Below are 18,254 nucleotides of genomic sequence, written 5' to 3' on the forward strand. Positions count from 1 at the left end.
AAAGTTGTTGCTCTTACACTTACACCACAGAGCCATCTCTCTAGCTCCTAAACCCTGAACTTTAGCATTGATACTAAGTAATAAATGCAGGGTTAAAAATGGAAAGCTTTTGTAGGCTTGGTAGCATATACTTACCAATTCTACTTTGGAAGTAGGGGGAAGGGAATCAGGAGTTCAAGACCAGCCTGGGTTATATGAGACCTGAGTTCAGAACTAACCTGGGGACACAAGACTCTGTCTCAACAAACAAAATCAAACAAACAATTAAGTTAGACTGGTTGCCAGCAAGCTTGAAGGATCCGCCTAGTTCTGCCTCCCCAGCGCTGGGTCCTGAGTGTGAGTTGCATGCCTGGCTTTTCACACTCAGCCCCTTGTGCTAGTGAGACACTTTACTGGATGAGCCACTGTCCCAACCCCCTGACGTTTTTATTGTACAAGATTTAGGGCTGGGGTCACTGGAATACAGTAAGATGTTTTAAACAGTCTCAGCTTTGGGGTCTGGCAGACTGGATCTGAGCTGTTTGACTTGCTCTGGGCTCCAAAGTCCCCTTCATGGAGTGTGCTGGAGGGTATCTATCATATAGTTTGCATGCAGAGATAGGGTAATAAGGGCCGCTAGTGACTGGCACACAGTAAGTGCACACATGAGAGAAGAGTCAGACAGTCCAGTTCTAACCCAAAGCACGGCAGACCTGTCTCTCTTGGGTGAGAGACAATGGCCAAGAGAAAGGTGCAGAGACACAGAACACCTTCAGAAAGTAGGCAGGGTTCTGTTGGCAGGGCTGGAGATGCAGTTGGATGATTCGCACAAAAAATTCACGAATGAAGACCTGTTCAGTCCAGGTCTCTTCTATATCTCTTCATCTCTCTCTGTTCCCTCCATTCTCTACCCCCTCGAGCTTCTCTTTAAGGTCTCATGTAGCCCAGGCTGGCCACAAAATCCTAATCCTCCCGTTTCCTCCCAAGTGCTAAATTACAGGTGTGTGCTATCAAGCCTGGCTTCTCTTTAATGTCCAGGGCCATATCAAGAAACACCCTCCTTAAACACGTAAAAACTGTGTTAAATCCAAATGCCAGAGGGTACGGCAGGTGAGAGTCAGTGCTGCAGTTTCACATATGAAATGAGGGCGGCAGCTTCTAGACTCACTGAAAATCCGACCCAAGGGCTGTGGGCTGGCACTTCTCAAGCTCGGGACTGCTTCAGACAAGAACAGTGGACCCCATAATCAATCAGTGTCCCTCCATCCCAACTTACAAGACTATCTTCTGCCTGAGTTACAAAGGTCAACTCCTCCTCCCTGTCAGGGAGTGTGTGTTAAATATTTTGAACTCCTGAGATTAAGGCCAATTGCTACTAGGATTAAATTTATTTATAATTGAGCAACTCTAAGCAGATCAGGTGCAAATTATTAATTGAGCAGAAAGGTAAATGCTGGCTACAGCAAATTTGTATGTAAAATAGTAATCTGCCTAATTGTGAAGTGTGGGGTCCCATGATTAGGCACAAAAGCAACCTCTTTATCGTCCAGGTTTTTACTCTACCATTGTGTAAAAGCCTAGTAAAGAGAGGAGGGTAATCCTAACACTTAGTAGGCTGAGGCAGGGGGACTGCTAGGAGTTTGAGGCCAGCCTCGTTAGAGAGTGAGACAAGGATCCAAACAGATGGATGTATCAATCATACTTACTGAGGCGGCAGTAAGTTTGGACACTGTATCAGCAAACAGCTTGGAAGTAAAGCAAATCTACTGTTTACTTAAGAGAAATGACTTTAGACTCTAACAAGAAAGTAATCTGACCTCTTTCTCTGTCCCAAATCCCTCGGACTTTGAAAGGGCAAGTGTGCCAATCTGGAATGCTTACAGATTCATTGGCTTCAGAATATCCCCAATGAGTTGGACTAAGGATTTCTGGGTCTAAAAGGAATTAGGTTATTTTATTTTTTCAAGTGCTGCAAAATTCAAAAAACAATTTTAGGGTGCAGGGATGGGGTGGGGTAGCACCATTTAGCATATCATAAGAGGCGAGAAAAATAATCTGTAACATTTAAATGTCTAAGAATAGAGGGGGAAAGAACACCTTAAAATCCCCCATCTGGATAGACCCTGAGCTGAAATCATACTCATCTGTGATGAGAAATGTTTGGGCTGTGACTGTGAGACTACGGATCCTGACCTCGGGTTTGACGGGTGAAAGCTCCCAGGTGCTCTATGAATGACAGGACACATGCCATCAGTTGGCTAACTCTGGCATGTGTCTGGCTAGGGAGACTCTATATAACTATCTCTGAAATCCCAACCTTCCTGGTTCCCTAAGAGGACTGCCTTAATCTGATCCACAATACTTTATTTTTTATTTTTATTTTATTTTTTGGTTTTTCGAGTCAGGGTTTCTCTGTAGCTTTTGGAGCCTGTCCTGGAACTAGCTCTTGTATACCAGTCTGGCCTCGAACTCACAGAGATCCGCCTGCCCTTGCCTCCTGAGTGCTGGGATTAAAGGTGTGCGCCACCACTGCCCAGCTACATTTTTTATTTTTGAGACAGGGTCTCTCTATGTAGCCCTGGCTGTCCTGGAACTTTATGTAGCTCAGGCTAGCCTCAAACTCACAGAGATCCTCCTACACTTGCCTTCCAATACTTTTAAAAGCAAACATGTGAAAAACTTCTCAGTAACATCTCACATGAGCATTTGTGGCCTAATAACAGAATCAGAGGAACCAAGTTAGGATGAGAATTCAGACATGCAGCTCACAGTTCAGCTGTGAGTCTTTGGGTGGCTGTGCCCTAGGGGCGACCATGCAGGCGACATCAACCCGAAGAGGGCGTGAACCCCAGCAGCTGTTCGATGGGTTTAAACCGCCACTCATCAGCCTCCAGCTCTTCCACCAAGCCAGCCAGTTTTTCCATCCGAGCAACTTGCTGATCTGTAAAGAGTCAGAAGTGGCAGAACACAACAGGGCATTTCCCATGAGATTGTCACTGCTCACAAACGTGACCCCTGGTCTAGAATTTGTGGCTGGGCTTTCTCACTTGACATTTGGTAATGGGGTCTGAAGACCAGGAACACTTCCAGCCATTCTCCATTCATCTGCACTACTTCTCCCCTTTGCTTGAAATGCTGGATACTGAACCTAGGGTCACGTGCTACCACTGAGCTGCATCAGCTTTCATGAGTACTGCCCTTTATGTGTGTGCTTACCCCTGTATGTGCGTGTGTGTCAGGCACCTAGTGGTCAGAGGTTGGTATTGGGTGTCTTCCTGAATCTGCTCATTCTCATTATTTTGTATTATTTATGTGTAGATGTGGATGTGTCTAGGAAGCCAGGAGAAGGTGTCATATCCCCTGGAACTAAAGTTACAGATGGTTGCCAGCCACCACATGCGTCCTGGGAATGAAACCCAGGTCCTCTGGGAGAACAGGCAGTGCTCTTAATTGCTGAGCCATCAATCCAGCCCCTTATCTGAATGTTTTTCTATCTTCTCCTGCTGTGTTAATCCATCAAGGTCCTCCATCCCTTTATCTCCGTTCAGGCTCAACCCTTTCCTTGACCAAATCTGTTCTTTCTCTGAGTCTGGATAGCTTTTTATATTAAAATAATTTTAAATGCAATTATTAAGAAATACAGATGACTCTTCTGGGTATATACTCTTCTTTTCCTAAGGGTCTCTCTTTCTAGAAATCTCTATGCTTAAATCTGTATCGAAATGTTTTCTGTCCATTTCCCCTCAAAGGAAGTAGGGTTCTATTTCTGTATGGAAGTAGCTCCCTGTAGCAAGACCCTCAAATTCCTTAATAAACTCTCCCTGTTTTCATTTAAAAAAGTAAAGAAAACAAACATGCAAGAGAAAGACAGACAGACATAAACACATACAGAGACGGGGATGAGGGGAGACAGAAACAGATACAGAGAAAAGGAGATAGATGCACACACACAGATGGGGGAGGGCGGGGAAGAGAGAAGATTAAGAGTAGCAAGAAGCAAGGAGTGGTGGTTCAAGCACTTGGGAAGTGGAGGTAGGAAAACTGCTCAGAGTTCTAGGCCAGCCTGGGCTACATAGTAAGTTCTAGAGTGAGAAAATAATAATAATAAAAATAATAAAGGAAAAAAATACAGCTGGGTGGTGGTGGCACATGCCTTTAATCCCAGCACTTGGGAGGCAGAGGCAGGCAGAGTTCAAGGTCAGCCTAGTCTACAGAATGAGTCCCAGGATAGCCAGGGATACACATAGAACTCTGTCTCAGAAAAATAAATAAATAAGTAAAAAATAAAAATCAAAACTAACATCAACAAAAAACCAATAGCAGCAAACAAAACCAAACCCCACTTTTCGAGGCTGAGCTGAGCCTCAGTGGTGGAGCACATCTGAGCCCTAGCTCTGGAAAAGGACATTTCCTGTCATCACACTCTCAGTATATGCTAGAGTCTAAAAAATGGAGGTAGACTTGGTAGCCATGTCTGTAACCCCAGCACTCAGGAGACACCTAAAAACAAAAACACAGTATAAACAGGTCCCTGCTCTCCAAGCCACAGGGATTCATTCAGAAGCTCCCATGGGTTTTTCCTAGGAGGAGCGGGCAGGAGGGGACATGGTTCCTGATTCATGATGGAGACTTGGTGAAGTGTATGTGTCACCGAGGGCTCAGAGCGTGGACAGGGAAGGTGGTGCCTGAAAGCAAGCAGTAAGGGGTCTCACCAAGGGTAGGTAAAGGAACAGAGGAGCAGGAAGCTGCGACTCCTGAAAGAACTGAACTAAGACTTCAAACCTCCATGGAGGGGTTTAATCTGGACAAGATCTTAAGAGTGTTCAATTCAGAAAGTCATTTAAACAGTTTGTGGCTTTTTCACAGCACAGTGACCTTTCAGAACGTTTGCCCCTTGCTTCCCATAAACATACATTTGTAGGAAGGAAGGCACCTCATGTACTTACCATGTTTCACCTGTTTAAGCGTGGATGCCACCTGATAGCTAAACACCGACTCACAGAGGAACCTCTCAGAGCCATCTACAAGAGAAAGGGCACAGGCGTTAGCTTTAATAAATTCCGGAAAAGCAAATGAGTCTGCCCATCCTCCCGTTTCTATAGCTGAGGTCTAAGGCATCTCTGGTGTGAGCAGAGGGGTCCTTTAGAACGCTGCTCCACAAAGGCTGCTCTTCTATGGCTAGGATATTAAAATAGTCCTACTTGTTTGAGAGTTCAAAAATAGTGTTACAAAAACAAAAACAAGAAACCTTAGCCTGATGTCCCGGTCACCATTGCCCCCTTCCTGACCTGAACAGCAGGCAAACAAGGCAGCTGACACACCCAGCTATGTGGTACTTGTGTGATTTAGGACAAACTCCAATCACTTTTATTCTAAAAAAACAGAGCCAAGGAGAAAACAGCTGTCGGCTTTTAATATATCAAATTGTATCACCATGACTATCACAAAACCCGGCTGGGAAACTTCATCCTATAAACACAAATTGTAGCCCTGACTTTCCGACTGAACCAAGCATGCAATTTGAATGACGATAAGAGAATGGTGCAAGCCCAGACCCTAGCACTGAGCTGGTGCCAAGACCTGCCAACAAGAAGGTGGCTAGCTCAGCCGTGATACTCAGAGGGTGATTGGGAAACCCGACACTCATCAGTGCAAAGGCTGATCCAGCAAAACACATCCCCAAAGACACACAATTCACGTAGGAAAATTCCATGTTTTAAAGGGCAGCAAAACCCCCTGGGGCAGGTGGTTCATTAGCAAAGTTCTCAAACGGAAGAGAGGACACAGCTGTCCCTCTCACACCTGCGCTGCTAGATGTCAGCACTCATCAGTCATGGATTGGTGTGTCACGGGGATTTAGGGACAGGGAGCAAACAGCACAGTCTGGCCTCCCACTGAGTTTCACGCAAACCTTTCTTTACAAGTCCTGGTAGTCAAAGGGAAAAGCACAGCTACTGACTATCTGAATGGTGTGAACTCACAACCAAAAAGGCTTCCTGCTATGTCTATTAACTTCAAATCAACGGAAGAGGAGAGCGAGAGCGAGATCGAAATCACTCGGAGGGTGAGCAGTCTGTAAGTTCAAGTTTCTTTCCCATTCCTGGCTTTTCATCTTTCTCGTGGCGCTGGGTTCAAGCCTAGAGCACTGCCTTCATGCCAGGTGTACTAGCTGCTGCTCAGCTGCACCCCTTCTTCTGACTGTAAAGACCTAGACAAGCTGATGGATGACATCATGATGTGTATCTGTAAGAGCACAGAGCAGTGGATAACTCCAAATTCCACCCAGGGAAGGGAGCTGTGTGAACTTGGCACCAACGAAGCAGTTTATGATGTTCTTGCAGGTAAACAACACACACTGGCATGCTTCTTAAAGAGCTTAAGTACAACTCAGGGTTTACTTTGCAAAGAGCAAAGCACAGAGAAACAGAGTTGGCCTCCCAGGTGGTTTGATCCTGAACTGTGGGAAGTGGGCTGTAAGGATCAAGTGGCCTGTGGGGAAGCTCCTGGAAGTGCTGCCCCCCACTAGGATAAAATGCATAAATTATCACACTGGCCTATCTTTCTTGGTAATGAGGTCCAAGGCAAAAATATAGAAGCACATTTTCCAAACAGGTGCCTGGGTATCCATACTTCAGGCCTGAGAATGCAGCCTGCGCACATGTAGCTTTGTGTTAACTACAAAGTTCACTGCTTCTTAAGCCACACCCTATCTGATGTAACATCTACCGATCTAAAGGTTGGGATTTCTCCAGCGGAGTCAGCCAGGTGACCTGCTTTCTATTTACAAATGTAATCAAAACACTGGGCAGCAGTGCATCAGGGTGAAAAAGTTCAGTAAAGAGCCCACATCTAACACTAATTCCATTAAATTCAAGGCTACGGAAATTCATTTAAAAGGTATTACTTCACAGTAGGAAATGAGACAATCCCGGGTGATTTATAAACCAGCAGCCTGTGAGGTTCCTCAAATACAGCCACTTCTGGGCTGGAAGGCAGCCTCTCATTTGCTCCCTAATAACTGGGTGAGAACAATCTCAGCGGAGGGTAGGAGACTGTTAAAGCTTGCTTCCTACTGCTGTGAGCAGACAGCAGATGCACCAAAAAGTTAATTTGAGAGGTTAACTACAGGTTGTTTGGATTTATTATTCTAGATTTAGGAGCAGGCAACATCAAGTTGAACCTGTTGGGATTCTGACACACACCCAACCTTGACTCCTAAATGCTTTTGTTCCTCACTCTCAAAGCCAACCTCGCTTTGTTCCCTTTCGTTTTAGAAAGTCCCACTCATTGCCCAGGCCAGCATGGAAGTCTCTATGTAGCTCAGGCTAACACTCAACTCACAGCCATTCTCCTGGCTCAGCCTCTTGAGTGTTCACTATAGTTTGTTTCCACTTTCCTCTTCCATGACATTGATGCATGAAGAATGGGCCTGGCATGGAGCTCAGTTGGTAAGGTACCTTATCTAGCAGGCACTGCGCCTTTAGTCCCCACCATGGAAGAAGCCAGACATAGTAATATAGACCTGTAATCTCAGCACTTGGGAAGTAGGAGGAGGATAAGGAGTTCAAGGAGATAGAGGTCAGCCTGGACTACATGAGACTCAAAAATAAACAAATACAAGAACGAAGAAAAATGGTTTGATGCATGCATATTCACTGTACAACAGTGTCACCTCTAAATCTGACACCATTGTCAACCCACATTTAGGTGTGCTACATGTAAGGATATGCAGTCATACGTAAATACCGTGCCATTTCCCAGAAGAGACCCGAGCACCTGTTGACTTCAGTATCCATGGAGATGAGGCATGTGTGGAGCAGAGGAGTGGCATTGGAGGGGAGGTGAAGCAGAATCACACCCCAGCATATACTGTGCAGTAATGGTGGTCTTTTCGATTTTTATAAATTTGACTTCTATTTATTTATTTATTCATTCATTCATTCATTTATGTATGTATTGGAAGTTGTGGAGTGGTCGGCAGACAACTTTTGGGAGTCAGTCCCCTCGTTTCACCACGAGACCCGGGGATTAAACCCAGGCGGTCAGGTGTGGTGGCAGGGACCTTTTACGTGGTGAAATGGTTAATCAGTCCTTTTCTCTACTCTTGATATTAGATGGTATGTCAGATACTTGGTTTGGCCAAGTCAGTTGTTTTCTACTCTGTCTTTAAGTGTGAGCAGCTTTTAAGGTGACTGGGATGAAGGAGGACCACAACTGTGCACTTAAATGTAACATATCTATTCTACCACAGACCCCAATCAATTCCCCATGAGGCAATGAAAATGGTCAGAGAGAAACATTTTAGGGTGCCAGCCAGGACTACCTTCAGTGACTTTTTCTTGAAACAGTGTTAAGACACTGCTTCTCTTCTGCTCTATAAAGCTCATTAAACAACTTAAGTGCCTTCGACTTGTCATTTGTTCTGTGGGAAACTGTCTTGACACATCTCTGCTACAGATAGTTAAAGTTGAGATTTACTTTTCGTAAATATGGAGACAAAGCCTCTACTTCCAGCCAGACCTGGCGAGTGTTAACACAAATGGAGGCAACAAAAAGGCAAGGGCAGAAGTGCGCATGTCTGATACTCCACCTCCCAGATCATACATGGCCGGCTGCCTCACTACCAACCACAAGCAATCTACCCCAGAGCGATCTGCCTGTTTTTCTATCACAAATGATTCTTCTGTTTGTCCTGGCTTGCTAGACATGCAGCTGTGTCGAAGAACGCTTGCCTATCACGCACGCAGCCACTGGGTTCAATCTCCAGCACTACAGGGGAAAACCAGTTATGGTGTTTGGCATCGTTTAACCTGAAACTGTTTAAGGTATCTGATATAAATGTACAAAGATCACCCCCAAAAAACCAGGCCCAAATATAGTTGGTGCCTTTCTCAGAGACATCTTCTAATTGATTTAAAATATATCCATGCAAACATGCAAGATTTAAACTAAAAAAGACCATTTTATAATTCAACACAAAAATGCTCGAATCAAGTGATTTTGAGCTCTTAATGGCTCAAAACATGTAAAAGCATTTGCCAATGTTTTTCAAGGATGAGGAGACACCCTCATGAGAAGGTCATGGACACTGGTCAAAAACCAAAGATTCCTGTCTTAGCCTAATCTAGGATCTCTAGGGTGAACCCAGACACAAGCATTTTATCTTTTTGGAAAAGAAAAAGGGTCTCGTTGTACAGCCCTGGTTGGCCTGAATTCACTATGTAGACATGGCTGGCCTAGAATTCAGAGATTCACCTGCCAAGCAAGACATGCTCATTTTAAGTAAGTGTCTCTTGCGAGTTTCATGCTCCTTCAATGAATTACCAGCCTAGCTTAACATGAACCTGATGGATTCCAGTCGCCAGCGCTGTTTCGTGACCACTGCCTGTGACCTATTTCTGGCCAGGCAGTCTGCAAATGTGTGATAAGATGGTGGTTGCAAATCTGTCTCCAGTGCTATAAAAACCACGCAGTCACACAGCGATGTCCTGCCGTGGGCTAGCCACAAGAGTCACCTTCACAGAGGTAAATGCATTGCCTTTTATTTCCCTTCAGGCCTGTCTGGTGGGTTAATCTATCTGTAGATATTCACTAAAAAGAAAATACATCCAACAGGTGCCAAAACAAGGCAACCTGGAGTTGGACACGGAGAGGGTTCCTGGCACCAGTGCCAACCCTGTTCAAGTCACTCAAGGGCTTGAGCCCCCGCACCCTCCACCCCTCCCACCCCGCACCCCCCTGCTCAGCAAACACAGCGTGAGCTCACCTTCCAACATCTCTCCGGCTCCTTTAGGGTAGGTGAACAGAGCTTTCCGCGGCGGGGCAAGGTCTGAAACACTGAAGCCAGAACCAGTGACAGAGCTCCCACTGACCCCGCCAGCTGACGACGAGGACGAGGAGGCAGCCATTCCCTCCAGCAGAATTCTCTCTTCACTAGAGGAAAAAGAAAACAGGTTTATAAAAGTCAGGTTGACTATATTTCATCCTAGCCCAGTAGGGCCAGCTTTCCCCATTCTCTCTCCGAATATAGTTGTTTTTTTTTTTGTTGTTGCTGTTGTTTGTTTTTTTATAATATCACTTAGGTTTTGAAGTAAAAACATGTTGAAGAATAGCTTGTCAAGCCGGGCAGTGGTGGTGCACGCCTTTAATCCCAGCACTCAGGAGGCAGAGGCAGGTGAATCTCTGTGGGTTTGAGGCCAGCCTGGTCTACAAACCAAGTTCCAGGATATCTAGAGCTGTTATACAAAGAAACCATGTCCAAAAAAAGGATTCCCCTCCCCACAAAAAAAAAAGATTAAAAAAAGTGCTAGTTTTTCCCATTAGCAAGTTGTGCCATTTGGAATTGAGTGTGGATGATTAATGAGTTATGAAGGGCGATATGTCCGTGCCAAGGCAGAAATGGACCCAAGGATAAATATTCCTGCTCCACAGGACAGTTTGTCTTGGGTACATCCTCACTAAGCCATACCAAGAAGTTCACTTATCAAGTTTTCCAAATGAGAGTCCAAAATAACATTGTGTTCTGTTCCCAAGGAAGGGATCAGTTAGGAAATACATACTGGCACTTTCATTGAGAAACTGTTAGCTGTTTCACCTAAGTGCAATGCCTAAATCTAACACTTGATGGCGACCAAAAACTGGAACAAAATAATTCAGGAACTGATCTCAGAAATCACAGCTCTTTATGAACTGAGTATCTGTGGGCTTAGTCCTGTGCCATCATATCTGAGAACCCAGATTCCAGTGCCGAATATATGGCTTCTTACAAAACTTCAGAACAAGAACATGGTCTCAGAAGCATATGAAGTCATCACACACACACACACACACACACACACACACACACACACATTTTTGTTGTTGTTTTTGGTGACAGGGTTTCTTTGTGTAGTCTTGGCTGTACTAGGACTAGCTCTGTAGACCAGAATGGCCTCTCACTCAGAGATTCACCTTCCTCTGCCTCCCAAGTGTTTGGGATTAAAGGTGTGTGCTACTGTGGCCTGGCTACTATAAATTTTAAAATGGTTACTACCATTTTATGTTTATGACATCTAGAACTTTCTGTCACCATGGAAATATTCTGAAAGTCTTGTTCTGTCCAATAAGGCAACCGTGAGACTCATGTGGCTATTTCTGTAGCTGAAGAGATATATGTCCACTTTTAAATGCTAAATACAGTTTGAATAAAACCGTGTGTCTCGTGGTCTCACCAGATGACGGATTCTAGAACTTGAGTGAACAAATGACTTCCCATGGTGGCAGTGATGTGCACCAGTACGGAAAGTTCCAGATTTTCAGGAGGCTGAGGCAGGGACTATAAAGCCAGGAGTCTGTTTCAATAACAACAGGCAATGGCTAATTTTCACATTACATAGGTTTTAACTATTTATTTATGGAGAAGGTCTGAACTAACTATGTAGCTTGGTCTGGCCTGAATGAAACTCAAGGCAACGCCATTTTGTCAGTGACCCAAGTGCTGGGATTCCAGCCATGCGCTACCATGTCTGGCTTAAAAATGATCTTTAAAATGAATTTTCCAGGGTTGGGGATGTTTTTCAGTTAGTAGACTACTTGCCTAGTATGCAGGAAGCCCTGGGCTCAGTTCCTAGCACCATATAAACAAGGCAATGGAGGAAAATTCTAGCACCTGGGAGGTAGAGGTAGGAGCAGAAGTTCATGTTCATCTTTGGTTCCAGATCAGTCTGGGATACATGGGATCCCTCAAAAAAAGCAAACTAAAAACTAAAACAACAAATAAACCAAACAAAAAAACCCAACAAACAAAAGCCCCGATGAAAGCAGCTCCCCTCTGTTACGCTCAGAGAAAATTTTGCTGAATGGTTTTCACTCAAGCTCCCCCTAGTTCTGGCACACTTGGGGAACAGAGCTCAGTGGTGGGGCACATGCTTCCATCATTTGAGGCTCTAGTTTCCATTGAGAATGCTTAAAAAGTCAAAACTCATTTTTTGAAAACAAAACAAAACAGAAAAATACTAGAGAATGCTACGCTCCTGAAAATCCTTTCTGTCCAGAGCATCTGGTTTCCTTCTGAGGAAAACTGAAGACGTCTGAGATGGTGCTGCTGTTTCCTAACTACACGGCAGTGACATGTGGTTGTCAGAGAAGCAGAGTTCGGTTTCTAGTTCCACCATATGGTCACCCATAGGTTGCACTAATGAACACTGACATGGAATAATGAAATAGTAAGGCTATTGCTATCATTAGACTATTATAAATGCAAACTCATCAACAGCTTCCTAACTTTTAAAGAAAGTTTGTTTTGTTTTTAAATAGGATCTCACTATGTAGCCCTGGCTGTCCTGTCCTAGAACTTGCTATGTAGTCGAGGTTGGCCTCAAACTCTCAGAATTCTGTCTGCTTCTCAGTGCTGGTATCAAAAGGCATGGCCACCATGTCCAGCTCATTAATGATACTTTAAATTTTGCTCTTGGGTTACTTTCTGAATTGTACTTGTACACATCAGGGCAAACAATCTTTCATGCGGGATTTCTAACTGCTCCTTTGCACCATACTGGCTCAAAACACAGCCTGGTAAAGTTTTAAGTTGTTCCTTAAAAGAGACTTAAGTATTGATGTACCAGGTCCAAATCTCTAACTGGATTCCTGGTGGAATTCAAATAAAGCACGTAGACCATTCGGCCTCTTCCCCAGAGAGCAGCTCTGGATTTACGTCACCCCCCAGTTCAGAGCAGAAACCCCTGAGAACTGTTTATTTTTCTCAATTAAGATTTTAAACTCAGATCTCTTCAGCTTCCACCCTGATAATGTTCCATTTAGTTGCTAATGCTTTGTGTTTTGTATTTTGAGATCAGCTGCCTGACAGAGCACCCAAGCGGTGGGTGGCCAGCTAACTTCAAAGGCTAGCCACAGCGACTCTGTAACTGAAGGTCATCAAAGGAGCTTCCTTTCGTCCCATTCTCTTCCCAATTCTCTAAACTACTATTGCTCCATATAAAAAACAGTCGGGGTGAAAAAAGAGCTTGAAATCAGTGCGAGGTTAACTTTACATAAGCTGTTTTCTGCAGAGACGCGAAGACACACATGCAAAATGTCTGGTTCTAAAGATCTGCTTAACGTTTTTTGTTTGTTTCTTCTTTTGCTGGTGCTGGAGGAGGAGGACAGGTCCTGTCAATGTTCCACATGTTCCACCCCGAGCTACATCTCCAGTCTCTAGTTCTGAATGCCATCAGGAGTTAAGCTAACAACAAACCCTAGACTCTAAATGCTGAGCATAGGGATTAACTAAGTGATCATTGTAACTCTAAGTAGCCACTCATGTTCTTTAAGTATGTTCAGACAGCGTTATCTGTTATGCACCCCACACATTCTACCACTGGGCTACACCCTCAGTCAGCTCACTTCTCATCTTGTTATGAATTCTGCAACGGGTCTGCGAAGATGGCTCGATGGAGAAAGGAGCTGGGGATCCCTGAGCTCACTTACCAGCTTCGCAGGTGTGAGAGCTGCCTGCGACTCCCAATAGCAGGGTGGGTAGCTAGATTAGTGGGAATGGACCCATTCTGGGTTCAGGGAAGCTATGAAAGCTATGGAGGAAGACATCAGACATAAGCTTCAACACTCCACATGTATGGGCACACACACATGTAAAAATCTAGTCTGTGATCTTGGGTCTGGAGACACATAGTTCAGCGGTAGAGCATTTGCTTAGTATGTGGAAGGCAGTGGAAAGGATCCTGTCAAGTTGGAAAGCAGGACACAAACAACCTTTGTATCCCTGAGGCATCGCATAAATCCCTTATCACAATGTTTCCTGGACGAATGAATGATTCATAAATCATAGAACAGGAGCTGGCAGCTCAGTAGAGACTGCAGGGAGCGGAGATGGTCGAAATCAGGAATGTCAGTCGGTTCTGGTTGTTTTCACTGTGTGGAGTACACAACTTTGCTTCCCAGGAGGCTACCAGGCCCATAAGAAACACTCAGTAGTTTGCTGAATGCTGATAATTGAGCATTCTGGAATTTGGGGCTGCTGACAGCAGAACCGCTCATAGGAAAAGGAACATTTGTGGGAAATAATACGGCTCGGTTAAATACTTACTTTGTGTAAGACAGAGATGACCTTGCACTTATAAATTACTTTATGCTTCTTTTATTTTTTTTAAAAAAATATTTTATTTATTTATTTATTTATTTATTATGTATACAATATTCTGTCTGTGTGTCTTCCTGCAGGCCAGAAGAGGGCATCAGATCTCATTTCATATGGTTGTGAGCCACCATGTGGTTGCTGGGAATTGAACTCAGGACCTTTGAAAGAACAGTCAGTACTCTTAACCTCTGAGCCATCTCTCCAGTCCCCTATGCTTATTTTCTTAAAAGCAAACAAAACAAAACAAGGTTTTGTTAAACTTAAGTCTCAGAACAAACCAGATACTTAAGTAGATCGGATCCAGTACGAAGGCTAATTATGACAATCGATGTTGTCAAACCCACAGATCCTTCCACCTCAACAGACGGGTCACCACCAAAATAAAATAGATATAATAGGTGGAAAGAAGAACCAGGCCGGGATGGGGAGGAGTCAGCACACTAGTCCTGGTTACGCTGACTCCACCCAAGGCACGCTTCCCACCCAGCAATTCGGAGGAAGCAGGGGGCTCGCGGCCGCCCCACTGCGCAGGCGCCAACCCTCCGCGCGCATGCTCAGTCGGAGGACATTGCTTTTGCACACGCCCGGCGCGGGAGAGCCTCCAGGGTCTCTTTCCACCCTCTCTGTTAGTCCTGGCAGGTAGGATCGTAGGGCCCAACGCTCCAACGAACCACCGAAGGTTCTGGAAGCCTTGGCTACTTACCTGAGTAGCTTATGTACTTGGCCTGACAGCCCCGCCCCCTGGACAAAGCAGCGCGGCTTCGTTCACGACGACGTAGACGGTGGCGTGCGCATGCCCGCCCACCCGCTCGCTCTGGGAGTCTTAAGGCGGTGTGCTCCGGCCGCAATGGCTGGGGGCGGGGTCGAGGGCGACGCTATCGCGCGTGCGCAGCGAGGGCGTGGCCGGAGCTGGGCGGAGAGGGAGCTTTCAGGGAATACTTCCGGGTTACTCCCACCCCGTCACCTTCTCGGGAGTTCTGGTTATCTTGCTGCTGCGGTGTTTTCTGGTACCTGCCTCTAGCGTTGGGTTCTTTGTTTATTCTTATAGTTTAGGACTTCCACTTCTCCCACGATAGTTACACGAAGACATATATGTCTCTCCCTTTCCATGACACAGGGCTGGCTAGTCGGTTTCCGTCCTTGTGCGCAGTCTCTGCCCAGAGCTGCGCAGGAAAGGTAGATGAGTGTGCACCACAGCCACCTCGCGCTCAGGGCCCCAACTTTCCCGTCCAAAGGCTACTTTTGTTCCGAGATGGGGAGGGCAGGCTAAAGGAATAGCACACCAGAGTGTCATGTCAAGGCTGTTGATAATTGCATCCTCTCGTCAACGTTGACGTTCTGTGTTCTCAGAAGCACAACCCCTCGCCTTGGTTCTGTGCAGGCGGCTCCTGATTAGCGACTTGCCAAAGGGTTGGGCCAAGCATTTGTTTAGAAAGGGTGGTTATATTTTCTTTGGCACTTTTAAGTACCTGGACTTGAAGACCCAGCCATCTGTGTTGGGAACATGGGTTGGACTTAACCACCGCTAGTTCATAAGGGGCCTTTATTTCCCAACTATTGATTCAAGTGGTGACTAGGCATTTCGCTTTTCTCAGGAAGTGATGCAGCACTTGGTAGGGCAGCGACCTCCAGAAACTGTTCCTTTTCACTGATGTGTTGGTCTGAGACTATGTTAAATCATATTTTAGTTGTACTTTGATAGGGATATTAGATATGATTGTTAGGTGTGCATTTCTAGCGCCTTTAAACATACTTAGCACTCTTCCGTGGTGCTATTGTTTGAATGGTTCCTCATTTTGCTATTATGTTGGATAGAAAGAACGAGGCACTTTGCCTATGGTTAGATAAGTGTCAAGACTGCACTCTCCTTTAGGTTAAAGTAATCAGAGACCTATGTTCTCTCAAAGTCACTGGCAGGCAGTATACTACTAATGCCTCTTATTGGAGGGCTGATTACAAATTACTGTCTAGAGTGAGTCAGGGGTGTAATAAATGATAGGAAATGCAGTCCTTGCCTTATAAGAGTTTACATGCAGCAGCAGGCCAATGAAAAAGCAACACTATTCTTGCTTAGGATGTGCTATGAATTACTACCCAGTTATGTCCATTCAGACATACATAATGGTTCATATAATGGAGGTTTTTAATTTAATGTTTTTTGTTTATTTTTCGAGATGGTCTCTCTGTGTAGCTTTGGAGCCTGTCCTGGGACTTGCTTTGTAGACCAGGCTGCCCTCAAACTCACAGAGATCCGCCTGTCTCTGCCTCCTGAGTGCTGGGATTAAAGGCGTGCGCCACCACCACCCGGCTTAATTTAATTATTTTATTCCATTTATTTATTTTGTCTGTGTCTGTACTTCCTGGCTGTATGTTCAGAGAATAGCCTGTAGGAGTCAAGTTTTCTTCTTCTGCCGTGAGGATCATCAGCCTTGGGAGCAAGTGCCATTACCTGTTCAGTCATCTTATTGACGTAAGTTTTTATTTCTAATTAATAAAAAGGTAAAAAGATAGTTTTTCTTTTTCAGGACTTTACTAGGACATCATTTGGAGAAAGTGTCATGGATGTTCTCCGCCCACAGATTATAACAATCGATGGACGGAATTATAGGAAGAACCCCATCCAGGAAAAGAACTATCCGCATGAAGAAGATGAGGGTTTCTATCAAGGTAATCCTAGTTGCTCTTAGGTCAGATGAGAAGTAAATGGTCTGACTGTAGTGGCAATTCTTTGTTTCTTGCTGTTCAGGGATCCTGTCAAAGCCACTCTCAATTGAGGCATTCTTGGTTGTATTTCATAAGTCAAGATATATTTAATCTTGTACAGAGGCTTAAATGCCATGAGGAGTAATTTTACCCATTATTATTTTTAGAGGGGTATATGTGTATGTGTGTGCATGTACATGCATGTGCGTATGTAGATATGATCATGGGCACCCAAAGAAGCCTGAAGGGGGTGTTGGATCTCCTGGAGCTGGAGTTACAGGTGGTTGTGAGCCGCCCAGTGTGGGTGCTGGGACCTGAACTCAAGTCATTTGAAAGAGCATTAAGGGCTCCTAGCTGCAAAGCCCCTGTGTGAAGAGATGGCAGTTAGTTATTACTCTAAATTTTAATATTCTGGGTCAAAATTAAGCCCCCTTACCTGTGAAATTGTAAAAGAATATGAGTGAATGAATAAATGAATGGCCGAATGAATGAATGAATTACTTTTGAGACAGAGTTTCTCTGTGTATCTCTGGCTGTCCTGGAACTCTGTAAACTCAGAGATCCACCTGCTTCTGCCCCCTGAGTGCTGAGATTAAAGGCATGCACTACCATGGCCCATCATTTTTTGTTTTGTTTTGTTCTGCTTTATTTTGTGGCAGTCTCTCTATCCTGTAGCTCTGGCTGTCATGGAATCATTGTGTAGACCATGCTGGTCTTGAACTAATAGAGATTCACCTGCCTCTGCCTCCTGAGTGCTGGGATTAAAGGTGCACCACCATGCCTGGCTAAGAATATAAGCAATTGAAATAAACGTGTAAAGGATTTAGTTCAGAGTCAGATAATGTTAACTGTTGTTATTATGTTATTTTTCTTTCTTCCTTGTAATCATGCATTGACAGTTCCAGAGACCCAACTAACTTTATTTTACATATGGTAATCTTGTAAATAGAAATAAATAGTTGGGGTGGGTTATAAATATTTTCAGGGCAATGGCCATGTGGTTAGGTTTAGAGCATAAACAGGACTTTTCAGTTCTTTGCCATTGCCCCTCTTTGATTCCTAAGGGTTTCCACTGTACCTTAACTTTGGGGGTCACTTTCCCTGTGATCCTTTTTACGGTGTGTTGTCAGCCTTGAGCCTTGGACTCTTCTTTTCCATTCTTACTCTTTATGTGTGTCTCTCTCACTGTCCTTACTATATAACTCAGGCTGCTACTGTTCCTGCCTCAGCCTGGAACTCTTCCAGGCATAAGGCCTGGTCTCTCTTTTCTCTATGTTGAGGTCTTAAGGAATAAATCTTAGTATCTTCCTTATTTATTAGTAATTCATTAAAGTAATTCTGTGCTCTAATACTAAAAAGTATTAGATTTTAAAAGGCTGAGTTCATATTATGTGAACTTTGTCTGAATAGAATGATAGTAAAACATGTTGTTTAGGCAGCT

The 18,254-nt window shown here is 44.5% G+C and overlaps 2 protein-coding genes across 6 annotated transcripts in view; one reads left to right on the forward strand and one right to left on the reverse strand.

Annotated features, from left to right (window-relative positions):
* Positions 1-1,914: 1,914 nt before the first annotated feature.
* Positions 1,915-14,968, reverse strand: Anapc16 (anaphase promoting complex subunit 16). Its single transcript, XM_087898131.1, has 4 exons — positions 14,814-14,968; positions 9,746-9,912; positions 4,926-5,000; positions 1,915-2,920 (listed from the first exon to the last, which is right to left on the reverse strand). The coding sequence occupies exons 2-4, from the start codon at positions 9,885-9,887 to the stop codon at positions 2,805-2,807; spliced, it is 333 nt and encodes a 110-aa protein (XP_087754257.1). The 5' UTR covers positions 9,888-9,912; positions 14,814-14,968; the 3' UTR covers positions 1,915-2,804.
* The window catches only part of Ascc1 (activating signal cointegrator 1 complex subunit 1), an 88,200-nt gene continuing 84,549 nt past the window's right edge, over positions 14,604-18,254 (forward strand). The window contains exons 1-2 of one of the 5 annotated variants that reach the window (XM_085679668.2): positions 14,604-14,749; positions 16,636-16,777. In XM_085679668.2, coding sequence (XP_085535794.2) covers positions 16,669-16,777 — 109 coding nt within the window. In that variant the 5' untranslated portion in view covers positions 14,604-14,749; positions 16,636-16,668. Of the gene's footprint in view, positions 14,750-14,992; positions 15,118-15,263; positions 15,287-15,701; positions 15,724-16,635; positions 16,778-18,254 lie in introns of those variants that run through there. The other 4 variants (XM_085679669.2, XM_085679666.2, XM_085679667.2 and 1 more) reach the window with 4 other exon arrangements.

Source organism: Myodes glareolus, chromosome 18, assembly GCF_982192425.1.
Source record: "Myodes glareolus chromosome 18, mMyoGla1.1, whole genome shotgun sequence".
Classification (NCBI taxonomy): domain Eukaryota; kingdom Metazoa; phylum Chordata; class Mammalia; order Rodentia; family Cricetidae; genus Myodes; species Myodes glareolus.

Coding starts and splice junctions, on each gene's coding strand:
- Anapc16 (XM_087898131.1), bottom strand. CDS start 9,887: ATGGCTGCCTCCTCGTCCTCGTCGTCAGCTGGCGGGGTCAGTGGGAGC. Junction 5,001..9,745: donor AGCCGGAGAGATGTTGGAAG/GTGAGCTCACGC, acceptor TTTCTCTTGTAG/ATGGCTCTGAGAGGTTCCTC. Junction 2,921..4,925: donor GCTTAAACAGGTGAAACATG/GTAAGTACATGA, acceptor GACTCTTTACAG/ATCAGCAAGTTGCTCGGATG.